This window comes from Anser brachyrhynchus (assembly GCF_964034855.1).
Source record: "Anser brachyrhynchus genome assembly, chromosome: 3".
Classification (NCBI taxonomy): Eukaryota; Metazoa; Chordata; class Aves; order Anseriformes; family Anatidae; genus Anser; species Anser brachyrhynchus.
The window spans coordinates 48,482,168-48,498,369 of NC_137696.1; the positions used below are offsets into that span (position 1 = coordinate 48,482,168).

General features: G+C 50.5%; 1 protein-coding gene across 2 annotated transcripts; it reads right to left on the minus strand.

Annotated features, from left to right (window-relative positions):
• Positions 1 to 1,634: 1,634 nt before the first annotated feature.
• Positions 1,635 to 12,098, minus strand: LOC308191703 (uncharacterized protein). Of its 2 annotated transcripts, XM_080584394.1 has the most exons (3): positions 2,980 to 12,098; positions 2,216 to 2,321; positions 1,635 to 1,962 (listed from the first exon to the last, which is right to left on the minus strand). In XM_080584394.1, exon 1 carries the CDS (start codon positions 4,614 to 4,616, stop codon positions 3,243 to 3,245), a length of 1,374 nt encoding a protein of 457 aa, XP_080440520.1. In that variant the 5' UTR covers positions 4,617 to 12,098; the 3' UTR covers positions 1,635 to 1,962; positions 2,216 to 2,321; positions 2,980 to 3,242. The 2 variants fall into 2 exon arrangements, with proteins under 2 accessions (XP_080440520.1, XP_080440519.1); XM_080584393.1 differs by having other exon boundaries at positions 2,216 to 12,098.
• Positions 12,099 to 16,202: the final 4,104 nt, after the last annotated feature.

A 16,202-nucleotide genomic window follows, 5' to 3' on the forward strand; every position in this document is an offset into this window, starting at 1 on the left:
GGCCCAGCGGGGTGGGGGGACCGACCCGGGGCCCAGCGGGGTGGGGGGACCGACCCGGGGCCCAGCGGGGTGGGGGGACCGACCCGGGGCCCAGCGGGGTGGGGGGACCGACCCGGGGCCCAGCGGGGTGGGGGGACCGACCCGGGGCCCAGCGGGGTGGGGGGACCGACCCGGGGCCCAGCGGGGTGGGGGGACCGACCCGGGGCCCAGCGGGGTGGGGGGACCGACCCGGGGCCCAGCGGGGTGGGGGGACCGACCCGGGGCCCAGCGGGGTGGGGGGACCGACCCGGGGCCCAGCGGGGTGGGGGGACCGACCCGGGGCCCAGCGGGGTGGGGGGACCGACCCGGGGCCCAGCGGGGTGGGGGGACCGACCCGGGGCCCAGCGGGGTGGGGGGACCGACCCGGGGCCCAGCGGGGTGGGGGGACCGACCCGGGGCCCAGCGGGGTGGGGGGACCGACCCGGGGCCCAGCGGGGTGGGGGGACCGACCCGGGGCCCAGCGGGGTGGGGGGACCGACCCGGGGCCCAGCGGGGTGGGGGGACCGACCCGGGGCCCAGCGGGGTGGGGGGACCGACCCGGGGCCCAGCGGGGTGGGGGGACCGACCCGGGGCCCAGCGGGGTGGGGGGACCGACCCGGGGCCCAGCGGGGTGGGGGGACCGACCCGGGGCCCAGCGGGGTGGGGGGACCGACCCGGGGCCCAGCGGGGTGGGGGGACCGACCCGGGGCCCAGCGGGGTGGGGGGACCGACCCGGGGCCCAGCGGGGTGGGGGGACCGACCCGGGGCCCAGCGGGGTGGGGGGACCGACCCGGGGCCCAGCGGGGTGGGGGGACCGACCCGGGGCCCAGCGGGGTGGGGGGACCGACCCGGGGCCCAGCGGGGTGGGGGGACCGACCCGGGGCCCAGCGGGGTGGGGGGACCGACCCGGGGCCCAGCGGGGTGGGGGGACCGACCCGGGGCCCAGCGGGGTGGGGGGACCGACCCGGGGCCCAGCGGGGTGGGGGGACCGACCCGGGGCCCAGCGGGGTGGGGGGACCGACCCGGGGCCCAGCGGGGTGGGGGGACCGACCCGGGGCCCAGCGGGGTGGGGGGACCGACCCGGGGCCCAGCGGGGTGGGGGGACCGACCCGGGGCCCAGCGGGGTGGGGGGACCGACCCGGGGCCCAGCGGGGTGGGGGGACCGACCCGGGGCCCAGCGGGGTGGGGGGACCGACCCGGGGCCCAGCGGGGTGGGGGGACCGACCCGGGGCCCAGCGGGGTGGGGGGACCGACCCGGGGCCCAGCGGGGTGGGGGGACCGACCCGGGGCCCAGCGGGGTGGGGGGACCGACCCGGGGCCCAGCGGGGTGGGGGGACCGACCCGGGGCCCAGCGGGGTGGGGGGACCGACCCGGGGCCCAGCGGGGTGGGGGGACCGACCCGGGGCCCAGCGGGGTGGGGGGACCGACCCGGGGCCCAGCGGGGTGGGGGGACCGACCCGGGGCCCAGCGGGGTGGGGGGACCGACCCGGGGCCCAGCGGGGTGGGGGGACCGACCCGGGGCCCAGCGGGGTGGGGGGACCGACCCGGGGCCCAGCGGGGTGGGGGGACCGACCCGGGGCCCAGCGGGGTGGGGGGACCGACCCGGGGCCCAGCGGGGTGGGGGGACCGACCCGGGGCCCAGCTACTGGAATTCGGAGCAACATATTTCTCACAGAACCCCCCTTTTTTTTGTCTTTGCAGCTCAGATTCCCGTGGCTGTAGCGTCCTAGTAGATTCTCCATCCCTTTTTGTGTTCTCTCCATGGTCATGTAGGGAAAACCACAGGGTGGCACAGCGCGTGTACCCACTTTGTCATCTTCATTGCACAGGAGGACACTTATCACTGATAGCTGAGACACTGGTTTGTACAGGTGGGGAGGGAGATCAATTCTCTTTAAGTTGGCGGACCTCTTCAGAAAGTTTCTCCGTGGCCCAGACACACACCTGTAAGGAAGAGGGCAGACTGTCTTTGTACTGTTTAAGAGTTGCATATTGTGAAAACAGCATTTCTTTTATGAACAGCACATTTTTACTTTTTCCACTTAGTGAAAGTAACGAACATGTAACCAGTATCAATCCAAATCAGTTTCTCCTTACCACAAGGAGAAATTTGAGTTCACATTAAGGCACCTTTTTCACGCAGCCTGTTGTTCAATCTTAACAAATACTTCAGAACATTCTTTGAAGTCAGACTTACCTGTATGCACTTGAGCTTCTGAGGTTGTTGGTTGGTGTTTTGTTGTTTGTTTGGCTGTTTTTTTTAGGGCTGGGAAGGGAGCTTAGAATCCACCTAAGTAATTTCACTGCAAACAGACAAGGTGAAGGAAATACTCAAACTCCTCAACATTAAACAGCTGTAGAACCCAGGAACACTTTCCTGCTGGCTTCTGAACTTGAGTTACTTCCAAACTGCTTCACAGTGAAGTAGTACTAGCAGGGTTTTACTGTACTGAGAAGGCACCACCAACGTAACTAGCTCACAGAGTCACTAAAACTACTTCACAGAGATGGTAGAAAACATGAAGAAAAAGCAGCCTATTGGGGAACACTGAGTCCATTTCACCCCGAAAGGAAAAGCACCCTAGACAAGCCAAACCTCAAACTCCCCCAAACAGGCAATTCCCCACAAGTCCTCATGCTTCCTATATAGCAAAGCTCAAATGATCCACACCTGGCAGATTTCACTTAACAAGGGTGGAGCCAAGAGACCTTGTGGAATAGGTCTTCTACCTGCCTTCAATGTTTTAAGGTCAATTGCTCCTTATCACTAGTAGAAATAACTTGACAAAGGGCTTAGTGGTTAGAGTTGACCTAATGAATTAACTACAACAGGCGCACAAAGGTCATATTTCTGTCAGCCATTCTGTGAGGAAAATTAGTACAGAGCCTGTTAAATAAATAAAGAAAGAAAGAAAGAAAGAAAGAAAGAAAGAAAGAAAAGAAAAGAAAAAAGAAAATGACCTTAAAGGCAAAATTGCCATCATAGATTTTCATCTGCCTAGTCACGACAGATAAAGAATATAGCAATCAGAATTCCTTTTCTTGACATTAATGTTATTTAAATTTGCTTTTCTGAGATCTCTTCTTCATGCAGGACTTTTCAAAATCTAGCCCCATGACCTCTGACTACAGTATTTATAGAATCATAGAATATACCGAGTTGGAAGGGACCCATAAGGATCATCAAGTCCAACCCCTGGCACCGCTCAGGTCTACCCAAAATTTTAGACCATGTGACTAAGTGCACAGTCCAACCGCTTCTTAAATTCAGACAGGCTTGGTGCAGTGACTACGTCCCTGGGGAGCCTGTTCCAGTGTGCAACCACCCTCTCGGTGAAGAACCTCTTCCTGATGTCCAGCCTAAACCTCCCCTGCCTCAGCTTCACACCGTTCCCGCGGGTCCTGTCACTGGTGATTGTGGAGAATAGGTCAGCGCCTGCCTCTCCACTCCCCCTCGCGAGGAAGTTGTAAACTGCGATGAGGTCTCCCCTCAGCCTCCTCTTCTCCAGGCTGAACAGGCCAAGTGACCTCAGCCGCTCCTCGTATGTCTTCCCCTCTAGGCCCTTCACCATCTTCGTCGCCCTCCTCTGGACACTCTCCAACAGTTTAATGTCCTTTTTGTACTGTGGAGCCCAGAACTGCACACAGTACTCAAGGTGAGGCCGCACCAGCGCAGAGTAGAGCGGGACAATCACTTCCCTCGACCGACTAGCAACGCCGTGCTTGATGCATCCCAGGGTATGGTTGGCCCTCCTGGCTGCCAGGGCACACTGCTGGCTCATATTCAACTTGCTGTCAACCACAACCCCCAGATCCCTCTCTCCGGGGCTGCGCCGGCGCCCCCCAGGCAAGCAGTCCCTGCCCTGGGCAGAGGGACCTGCTGCTGCCTGCCCTGGCTCCTCAGGCGCCTCCTCCTCTTCTGTGGTGGCAGGGGCATGAGTCTCCCCTGGAGAGGTGGCGTGGCTGTGGGCGACCACGGGGCTGTCCTCCTGGCCCCCTGCAGCATGGGTGTCCTGGCGGTCACGCTGCCGTCGGATCTCTGTGCTGCACAGCTCCACAGCGGCAGTGATGAGCCGCACCACAAAAGGCAGTGTCTGGTTTTTGAGGCGAGGCTGCAGCGCCCACACCAAGTCCTCCTCGTCGAGACCGTAGATGCACAGGAAGCCGATCACCGTGCTCAGGCCTGCAGCCACCTCCCACCACTCAGAGCCGGAGATCGTCTCCAGGTCCTGCTGCAGCCACGCAAGCAGGGGCTCAATGTTTTCTGGGTGCTCCCGGAAGAAGGCTGCCCAGACCTCGGGTGGGAAGCTGAGCTCAGGAGCCCTGGGCACCGGCTCCACAGCCCCCTGCTCATCCTGCTGACCCTCAGCCAAGTGCTCTGTGGGCTCTGGGACAGCACTCTCCAAGTAATCATCGGCCGACCTCACTGAGTACTTGATGGTTTTGATTGTCTCCCTGCAGAAGAGGCACCTTGGATTCTTCTTTGCCCACTGCAGAGCACAGCCATAGCACAGCCGGTGGAGACAGGGGGTCACAAAGGCAATATCGTCCTGACCGTCCCCACAGGCTGGGCAGGTCCAGTCCAATGGCATATCCATGACCACCGGGCTCTACAGTGGGCTGGGGAGAGCTGAGGTGAAGAAGCTGCTCCCCTGCCCCGGCGCTGCAGCTGCCAAAGGCTGTCTGAATCTGCACACGGGAGAGAGGCCAAGGTCACTCACTGTGCCAGGGTGAGCAGAGGCAATGCCCCCCTGTCACCTCCGCAGGAACCCCCCCAACCCCACGTCTGGGCCATCCTGTGCCACCTGCGGGCTGCCCCGGGGCACGTGTCCCCGTGCAGCTCACCTGCGCTGCGCTGTGTCCCGCGGGGCCCCGGCTGCCTGAGCCAGGCAGGGCCGGGGAAACACGGGCAATGGCTGTAGGGACAGGCACTGAGAACAGCTGCCGGTGGCCCCACAGCACGGCTCCACCAAATCCTCGCTCGGTGCTCCAAGCCTCGCACACACGCTCAGCAGGAGTCCAGCCACGAGCTAGACTGACGTGGCCTCTGCTGGTGCCCCAATATAAGCAGCAAGGGCTATGAGGTCACAGCCCATTGCTCAGTGATGTCACCATGGGCCATCTGCCCCAACAGGGCCTGTAGCACTTTGCCCCACATGTTACAAACACTGTTGGGTTGGGATGGTGTTTTGATGTGTCTTTTTTCTTTAATTTTTTTCACCTTGATTTACCATTAAGTGGGTTGCAAATTGGTTGAACGAGCATGCTAAGAGAGTGGGGATCAGACACAGGACATCTCTTGGAAGGCCAGTAACTAGTAGTGACATAGAAACGAAATGAATGGTTGATACTCCAGAAGGCTGTCTTATCACCTCTCTGCCCCTACTCCACATGGGGTCCCTCCCACGGGATGCCTAAACTGAGCCTGCAGGGGCTGCCCACAGGCAGCAGCTCTTCAAGAACTGCTCCCACACGGCTCCGTACCACGGGGTCCATCCTTCCCCCAGGAGCAAACTGCTCCAGCACGGGTCGCCCATGGGCGGCAGCTCCCCCCAGATCCTCTGCTCCTGCGTGGGCTCCTCTCCACGGGCTGCAGCTCCGGCCCAGGGCCTGCTCCTGCGGGGGCTCTCCAAGGGCCGCAGCCTCCTCCAGGCCACATCCACCTGCTCCACCGGGGGCTCCTCCACGGGGGGGCTGCAGCGTGGAGATCTGCTCCGTGTGGGACCCATGGGCTGCAGGGGGACAGCCTGCTCCACCAGGGGCCTCTCCAGAGGCCGCAGGGGAACTGCTGCTGCATTCCTGGAGCACCTCCACTGCCCTTGGGGGCTGCAGGGATGGATCTCATTCCACATTCTCCCAGCTGCTGTGGTGTAGCAGTTCTTTTCCCTTTCTTAAATATGCTCTCAGAGAGGCGCAAACAACAGCTCTTGTTGGCTTGGCTCTGGCCAGCGGTGGGTCCCTTTTGGAGCTGCTGGAACTGGCTCTGCTCTGACATGGGGCAGCTGCTGGGCTCTGCTCACATAGGCCACCCCTGCAGGCCCCTGCTGGTAGCCCTTGCCACACAAACCTGATATATATTTGAGAGGTATTAGAGCCCTAGCTAGAATTAGCGTAACTTTTATTGACTTTAATAGGAGAGAGCTTGGGCCTTCATTGTCTGTAAAATACTGTCTGCCTGCTACATGCTTGTCTGTGGATTCACTTCATGCCTTACTCTTTCATTGATTTCTGTCTTAGGGAAAAGAAGCATTTCCTTGTTGACAGTGAGATATGGTCTTTCTTCGGGAAGCTTTGCAAGTCTCCAGAAAATAGAAGGATTGGGTGGAGAAATTGAGAAAAGCCACTATGAAAACCATTGGACGCAGTCAGTGGAAGTACCAGGAATACAGGATAGAGAAAATCTGAATTTTGTTTTCATGATTAATTGGAAAGGAGCAAAAATAGAAGTAGGCTGTGGCTGTGCCCTCATCTGCCACTGTACCCCCAGGATCCTTTGTGGGTGCATAGGTGAGCCGTTCATCACATAACCCAACACCAAGAGCAGGGTTCCACATCCTGGTAGTACGTATCTCCTGGAGTTGCATCTTTGAGTCTTCAGGGCAGAAAAGGATGATGTGGGCTAGTTCCTTCCTTGGTAAACCTTTTTTTTTTTTTTCTTTTTTTTTTTTTTTCCCTATAGCCAGTTATTAAAACAATCATACTCAGAAAACAAAACAGAACAAAACCAAAACAAACAAAACCAAAACAAAACAACAAAACCAAAGCAAAACAAAACAACAACAACAAAAAAACAGAAGACAAGGGTATCTGTCTTTTGTTCCTGCCTAGGTCAAAAGATATGCTGGAGTCTGTCCAGTCTGTGGGCAGGTTTTCTACTACACTGTGATCAAAGTTCACAGAACAACAAATGAAAATTTCTGATACTGAAGAAATACTGTGCTTTGCTGGATCTAGCGTTGGACTTGAATTTACAGCTTTCACTCTTCTCAGGTCTAGGTGAAACTCCTCAGAGTTTTCTTTAAGAGATGTTTAGATGTAGAGCTTAGGGATAGGGCTTAGTGGAGGACTTGTTAGTGTTAGGTCAGAGGTTGGACTAGGTGATCTTGGAGGTCTCTTCCAACCTAGGTGATTCTGTGAAAATTGGATGGAAAATCTACCTCTACCCTAGAGGCACGGGTACGTGAGTTGCAAAGGAGAACAATCGGGAAGAAAGGGTTCTCTGAAAAGCTTGCTGCTCCAACTTCCAGCAGGCATTCATTTAGACACAGAAACAAAGATTCTGACTAGGATTAGAGGGGCCCTGCCTCCAGCCAGGGGGAGGAAATGGACAATCGAGTTTATTGGACTGTGTGAATTCGATGGCCTGGCACGTCAGACGCACAGAAATATAAGGCTTTAGTAGACACCGGTGCAGTGTACTGTAATGCCATCGAGCTATAAAGGGCCAGAACCCATCTGTATTCATGGGGTGATGGGGGGATCCCAGCAGTTAACTGTATTGGAGGCTGAAGTGAGTCTAACTGGGAATGAGGGTCAAAAGCACCATATATTTGACTAGCCTGGATGCTCCGTGCATCCTTGGTATAGACTGTCTTAGAAGAGGATATTTCAAGGACCCAAAAGGGCTCCGGTGGGCTTTTGGCATAGCTGCCTTAGAGACTGATGACATTAAACAGTTGTCTACCTTGCCCAGTCCCTCAGAGGACCCTTCTGTTGTGGGGTTGCTGAGAGTCGAAGAACAGCAGGTGCCAATCGCTACCACAACTGTGCACCGGCAGCAATATCGCAGCAACCGAGACTCCCTGATTCCCATCCATAAGCTAATTCGTCAACTGGAGAGCCAAGGAGTGATCAGCAAGACTCATTCACCTTTTAATAGTCCCATATGGCCAGTGCTAAAGTGCAATGGTGAGTGGAGAGTAACGGTGGACTATCATGGCCTGAACAAAGTCAACTGAGTGCTGCAGTGCCGGACATGCTAGAACTCCAGTACAAACTGGAATCAAAGGCAGCCAAGTGGTACGCCACAACTGATATCGCTAATGCATTTTTCTCCATCCCTCTAGCAGCAGAGTGCAGGCCACAGTTTGTTTTCACTTGGAGGAGTGTCCAATACACCTGGAATCGGTTGCCCCAGGGGTGGAAACACAGCCCTACCATTTGCCGTGGACTGATCCAGTCTGCGCTGGAGTAGGGGGAAGCCCCTGTACACCTGCAGTACATCAATGACACCATTGTGTGGGGTGCCACTGCAGAGGAAGTTTTTGAGAAAGGGAAGAAAATAGTCCAAGTCCTTCTGAAGCCCAGTGTTGCCATAAAACAAAATAAAGTCAAAGGACCTGCACGAGAGATCCAGTTTTTAGAAATAAAGTGGCAAGATGGATGTTGTCAAATCCCAATGGATGTGATCAACAAAATAACAGCTATGCCTACACCAACTAGCAAAAAAGAAACACAAACTTTCCTAGGTGTCGTGGGGTTTTGGAGAATGCACATTGCAAATTATAGTCTGATTGTAAACCCGCTCTACCAAGTAACCCGTAAGAAGAATGATTTTGAATGGGGCCCTGAGCAACAACAAGCCTTTGAACAAATTAAGCAGGAAATAGTTCATGCAGTAGCCCTTGGGCCAGTCCGAACAGGACCAGATGTAAAGAATATGCTCTACACCGCAGCCGGGGAGAATGGCCCCACCTGGAGCCTTTGGCAGAAAGAACCTGGGGAAACTTGAGGTTGACCCCTGGGGTTTTGGAGTCGGGGATACAGAGGATCTGAGGCCCGCTATACTCCAACCGAAAAGGAGACATTGGCAGCATATGAAGGAGTTCCATCTGCTTCAGAAGTGGTTGGTACTGAAGCGCAGCTCCTCCTGGCACCCCGACTGCCGGTACTAGGCTGGATGTTCAAAGGAAGGGTCCCCTCTACACATCATGCAACTGATGCTACATGGAGTAAGTGGGTTGCACTGATTACTCAGTGGGCTCAAACAGGAAACCCCAGTTGCCCAGGAATCTTGGAAGTGATTATGGACTGGCCAGAAGGCAAATACTTTGGGATATCATCAGAGGAGGAGGTGGCCCGTGCTGAAGAAGCCCCACTGTACAACAAGCTACCGGAAAATGAGAAGAAATATGCCCTGTTCACTGATGGGTCCTGTCGTATTGTGGGAAAGCATCGGAGATGCAAAGCTGCTGTATGGAGTCCTACACGACGAGTTGCAGAAGCTGCTGAGGGAGAAGGTGAATCGAGTCAGTTTGCAGAAGTGAAAGCCATTCAGCTGGCTTTAGATATTGCTGAAAGAGAAAAGTTGCCAGTTCTCTATCTCTATAGTGATTCATGGATGGTAGCAAATGCCCTGTGGGGGTGGTTACAGCAATGGAAGCAGAACAATTGGCAGCGCAGGGGCAAGCCCATCTGGGCTGCGGCATTGTGGCAAGATATTGCTGCCCGGGTAGAGAACCTGGTTGTAAAGGTACGCCATGTAGATGCTCATGTGCCAAGAATGAGGCTACTGAAGAATATCAAAACACCCAGCAGGTGGATCAGGCTGCTAAGATTGAAGTGGCTCAGGTGGACCTGGACTGGCAACATAAATGTGAATTATTTATAGCCCCATGGGCCCATGACACCTCAGGCCATCAAGGTAGAGATGCAACATACAGATGGGCTCACGATCAAGGGGTGGACCTGACCATGGACACTATAGCACAGGTTATTCGTGATTGTGAAACATGTGCTGCAATCAAGCAAGCCAAATGGTCAAAGCCTCTTTGGTATGGAGGACGATGGCTGAAATATAAATATGGAGAGGCCTGGCAGATTGATTACATCACACTCCCTCAAACCTGCAGCGGCAAGCGCCACGTACTTACAATGGTGGAAGCAACCACCGGATGGCTGGAAACATATCCTGTGCCCCATGCCACCACCCGGAACACTATCCTGGGCCTTGAAAAGCAAGTCCTATGGCGACATGACACCCCAGAAAGAATTGAATCGGACAACGGGACTCATTTCCGAAACAACCTTATAGACACTTGGGCCAAGGAAAAAAAGCGGGTGTATCAAATCCCCTATCATGCACCAGCCTCCGGGAAAGTTGAACGATATAATGGACTGTTAAAGACTACACTGAAAGCAATAGGTGCTGGGACATTCAAAAATTGGGATACACATTTGGCAAAGGCTGCCTGGTTAGTCAATACTAAGGGATCTGCCAACCGAGCTGGACCTGCCCAATCAAAACTGTTTCAAACTGTAAAAGGGGATAAAGTTCCTGTAGTGCATGTAAGAAACATGCTGGGTAAAACAGTCTGAGCTACTCCTGCCTCAGGAAAAGGCAAACCCATTCATGGGATTGCTTTTGCTCAGGGACCTGGATGCACTTGGTAGGTAATGCAAAAGAATGGGGAGGTCTGGTGTGCAGCTCAAGGGGATTTAATACTGGGTGAGAATAGCCCATGAGTTGAATTGTAGTATGTTAATTATTATATAATACTGTATGTCATCACTACCATGATTGCTATATACCATAGATGAAAATGGTGATTAATTAGAATGTATTGGAAAGAGTGTAACCTGAGCATGACATAAATGGTATGGAATAAGGGGTGGATATATGTCCTGGTTCCAGTTAGGACAGAGTTAATTTTCCTCCTAGTAGCTGGTAGGGTGCTATGTTTTGGATTAGGATGAGAAGAGCGCTGATAACATGCTGATGTTTTAATTGTTGCAGAGCAGTGTTTACACCAGGCCAAGGACTTTTCGGCTTCTCGCTCTGTCCTGCCAGCGAGCAGGCTGGGGGTGCAGCAGGAGCTGGGAGGGGACAGACCCAGGACAGCCGACCCAAACTGGCCAAAGGGGTATTCCATACCATCTGACGTCATGCTAAACAATATATAGGGGTGGCTGGCCGGGGTGGGGGGGCCGGCTGCTCGGGGATAGCCTGGGCATTGGTCAGCAGGTGGTGAGCAATTGATTGTGCATCACTTGTCCTGTACACATTATTATTAGTAGTACTATTATTATTATTATTATTATTGTTATTATTATTTTCCTGTCTTAGTAAACTGTCTTTATCTCAACTCACAGGCTTCACTTTCCCGTTTCTCTCCCCCATCCCAGAGAGGGAGTGGGGAGGGTGAGCGAACGGCTGTGTAGTGTTTAGCTGCTGGCCGGGTTAAATCACAACAAAACAGCAGAATGTTCATGGAACAGTTCATAGACACTGCTGTAAATCTGACAGTGCTGCACATGTCACATTCTGGTCTGCTCACTTTCAGATGGGAAAACACAGTGGGTAAAGAAAGGCACCAGATCTCCATTAAATTCTGGAGTGACATTGATATTTGCTATACACTTAACTATTAGGCCTTCAAAATTGCTTTGTAAGACAGAGAGTGAAGTAAAAAGTAGAGAGAAAGAAGAGAATGCCAATTTCTGAATGCCAATTTCTGAATGCCAATTTAGTTGCTGAAGCTTAAAATAAATATTATGCAAAATATTCTAGCTGCATGCTGTAAAGCCACTCATTTGTTCAGTGCATTACCCACTTACTCTTCCTCACGTGGGTCACCTGCCTTTTCAAAGCCCTTACTGCGCAAAACTAATCCCTGGAGGAGATTACACAAATAAGCTATGGAAATGCAGCAAAGATCTCCTGATTTACACATTTGCGTCTTTCTTCATTTTCCTCATTGTAAACAACTGTTGCTTGTTCCTCTGGGAAGACTGCCATCATTGATGAGAGCCTCTTTCATAGTCCCTAGGCTGAGGAAACACTGGTTCTCTGGATTTTACTGATACACAGCCCTGAATCAGCCTTCTTGATCTCATTTGGCCTATCCATCTCATCAGGATGAGCAGGAATTTTTGTCACTGATTTAACTGAGCATAGATTTGTGGACAACATCTTCCTTGTAATGTCCCCCTGACTGATTTCTGGATTTTAAGTGTCTTTTCCCACAGTGGCTTACCATTTTTGCCAAATTATTTTCCCCTACATATTCAAAATATGGAATCTAAATTAAAAATCAATACCACTGACTGGCATCTATTTGGGAAGCGATAAGGAATGAGCACATTATCTTTAACTGACTTTACAGACATATATTTATGTCAATAAAAATACATATGTTGGGGGGGGGCTAGTTATTGCTCTTAGAAGAAAAACGTTGCATGGCTTTATTTTCATTCCAGTCATTCTCATTTCCAGATTGTTGCACTTACAAAGGAAACATTCTCTTCTAACCATGATTTCTTACACACTGAAGAGAGGAAATCATGTTGCTCTGTAGACGAAGCCTTCACAAGCTTATCCTTCTCACAGGTAAGGACTGAATAGCCACCAGGCCACCAAGAAATGTCATGGGCATGCTGTTATCCTAGTGATGGAGGCTGTAGTCCCCATTGCTTCTCTCCTTTATCCACCATAAGGTAAATTTTCACCTGCCCTTGTGGGTCTCTGATTTCCTAATGCTTAACCTACACCATTGCCTTCCAGATAGAAATCAGTATCTAGTACATCATTTATTCCCCTCTCAATTACTGCTACTAGATGTCTTCTCTGACCTCTGCCTTCTTCAGGAAAACTTCTCCACCTCTTATGCATCCTGGCCATCTTCAACAACATCAATATCTACTAACAAGGTGGTACCTCAGGCAAAAACTGCCAGAAATATGCCCTGCTCCCAAAGACCATTACTCTTAGCAGTACTTAAAGATTGGTATGTAAATTACATTTCTCTAGAGCCTTGAACTTGTTAGTAGAATAGACATTTGCTGCAGGCAGCTGCAGCACAAATCAAACCAATTTATTTAGTGTAGATTAATAATTTGATACAATTATTTTCCAAGGACACTTACTAGGGTTATTTTTGAATGTTCAGTCATTTCACAGTCTTAAATGTGCTCTATGATGAATGTAGCTGGATTATATTTCTAAGTCAGTTTTGTTTCATTTCAGCTTCTTATTCTAAGCAGATGCTCTACAAAGATGAACAGAGGTCAAATCATCTGCTGTTGGCTGTAATGCTGTCCCCTTTCTGCTAGTTCAGTAAGCTCAAATCCCATAAATCTCCTTGATCTTGAAATACACAAAAGCAGATTGGAAATTTAAAAGAAAAACCTGAGCATTTATCTGCCTCAGAAATGTCTTTCCAAATATGCATTCTGCAAGATTTATCTTGGAAAGCTTGTTAACAGATCTGTTCAGTACTGGGCATCTTTTGACTCACGATTAAGTAAAGCAACATTGATTCCACTGCGACAGAATAAGAAGTAAAGGCTACCGATAAAATATCTGACCCTGTATTTGCACTTCTTCAGAACTGAGGGCATATACCTGAATTTATACAATTGTGGAAAATATACTCATGTTTTAAGGTACATCTGGCTACTCCATCATCACATAAACATTCAATACCACTTGCAATATCCATGGATAGACAGTTGCTTGTTCACAAGGAAACGTGTTTGTGGCAGGCATTAGGTGATATAAACCAACAGGTTAGGTCTGATAATCTGGGGCTGTAACTGTCTGTTTTAATAATATTCATCCCTATTAGCTTTTTCTGGCCTTAAGATGTATGCTGATCATGTTTAGGAAGCTCCTTACTTGTTTGTGCTTGTGTCTGCAGTTTTCCTGCTCATCCATCTCATGCACAGAATTAGAAGAAGCCCAGAGATGCAGGCTCACCAGGGCAGGCCTGCACTCTGCCCAGCCACAGCCTGCACTCAGAAAGCCACCAAGAAGACCCATCTAATCAGTGCTGCTTTCTCCTTCAGAAAGGCTCTGCCATATTACCTCAGGAAGGATCTTCAGATGCAGCAGAGGGCTGGCTTCTGGCTGGAGAGATTGTTCCAGCAGTGCCAGCCAGCTCCAAGTGACTGGATGTATGCCCATCATGTTAATTAAGAGATCACTGCTGTCACTGGGTCATGAGTATGTGTCAGACTGCTCGACAGAGAGTGCCAGACGCTGTGCCCAGATGCCACATGAATGGTCTTGTCACAAGACAGGAGATGGGCCATGTCTGTGGGCCCTCCGTGGGAAGCATCCCTCGCTGGCATGAGCATGGAGCCTCCCTTCCGTGAAGGCCCTGCTGGGGAGGGTTTCAGATGTCTCCAGCACTGTGTTAACTTTTTCTGCATTGACTCAGAAGCAAAACTCATTCCATTGATTAATGCTGAATGCACAGTTCACCCATCCATCTCTTTTCTGTCTCTTATTTTAGTTTTCCTATTGATCTCTGCCACCACAAGAAAATCTGTGAGATGTGGGCACAATATAATGAAGCTAGAAGAAGTGACATTTCTTTGTCCCTGAAGGCATTCTCAGCAACCTGCAAATGTTAAAAAAAGGATGACACATTCTAAAATCAGTTTATGTTTCAGTTCAGGTTATGACACACACAGTCAATGTATAAGGCTAATCAAGATGCTTTTCCAGGTTGACTCAACGCCCAGGAATCCCTGTGAAAGAGGTGGAGGACATGGGACATTTACAGCAGGAAAGGTGACCTGTTGGAGGAGACCTGTTGGAGGAAGAGACCAAAAGACAAAGGGTCCCACCCAGAGTGAAGGAAATAAAATAAGACTGATAATGTTAAGGCAGATCAAAAGTCTCTCTTGCCCACATCCTCTCCCTGTCAAGGTCTATAAGCAGACAGTTGGAAGAAAAGCCTAATGGGACAGTGCCCTGATGCTACCATTTAGCCCTTAGCCTTGAGCTCCCATCTGTTCAGCAACTTTCAGAGATGGATGTTGTAACTATATTATCTCTGTCTAATGGCTTGGTAGGCTTTATTTCCAACCATTTTCCTAAAGTTTTTTTTGAGCAGACTCATACGTTTGGCTTTCCCAGCACCCTTTCCAACATGCTGTGGCAAGGAATTCCAGCTTAAGAGCAGTATGTAAAAACCCTTTGTTTTTAACCTGTCACCTGATCATTTCATTTCATGTCCCTCTGTTCTTGCATTGTGAGAAGTAGTCAATAATTATTCCGCTTTCATTTTCTCTGTGGTGTTCATGATTTTTTTTTTTTTTGTACCTTTTCTAATTTTACCTTTTAATGCTTGATTAATCAAAACCACATGAAGGTTTCAATGTGTGAGCTTGTTGCAGATTTTTGCAATGCCCTACTCATTTTTTTTTTTCCGTATTCCTTTCTCATTAGTTTTTAACTTTTGATTTTCCTTTTTCACCAATGCTGGAAATTGAATGGATGTTTTCAGAAATTATCCAGAAAAATCCAAGTTCTCTTTCATGAGTAATAATTGCTGATTGGAACATAATGAGATGCAGAACTTCAGAACTGAGGTGTTTTTATCTAATGTAAAAATAGAAATAAAAGCATGGAAAAGAAAACAAGGATGCATATATTTGTAAGAAGATGAATGATACAAACTCCTTTTCCTTAGCTCATCTTCAGAAAAACAAACAAACAGACAAACAAAAAAAAACAGCTGAATGAAAGAAAGTTACAGAGAAGCAAATTGCAGTGTCAGAAATAAGAGATGATCAAGATGTGGACCATACAACCCCACTTGTCACATTCAGATGAAGCAAGCATTATCAATGAGGAATAACAACATATAGTGTAATTCCTGATGAAGACAGATGCTAAAATTGTGATGATGATGGAAATTCAGTGGAGACGGGAGGAGAAGGAAAGGTTAGAGAAGAAATGATCTAGCTGTTCACCACACGACTGCACTGAGGACCATTTGTCAGAGGTGCCCAGGTACAGTGTAGGAAGACAAGGGAAGCAAGAGGTGAGTGCTGGCCAGCAGGATAAACAGCCTCATTCCAGCCGTTTTACTGATGCCTGTACTAACTGCACTATATCACTGAAGAGAAATGCACAACTAGAAGACTAGTTCCAAGTTCCCTTTCTGTTATTTTTCAAATTGTGAGAAGATGAGATGAATGAAGAAAAAAAAAATTAAATTTTTCCACACATCTAGTGACAGTAAGTAGTTTACTTGTAACGTATTTGCTCTGTTAATGAGTTACATATGAATTTACAGCCATTATTGCCTTAAGAGGTTTCCAGCAGTTCTGTCCTACAATATTTCATGTGAAAATTCACGTGCTCCAAGCATTATTACTCCTTATTGCACCTAAGGGATTGTAGTGCACATGTGTTGGCTTTGAACTAGCAAAATAGTTTAATTGTTTCAGTC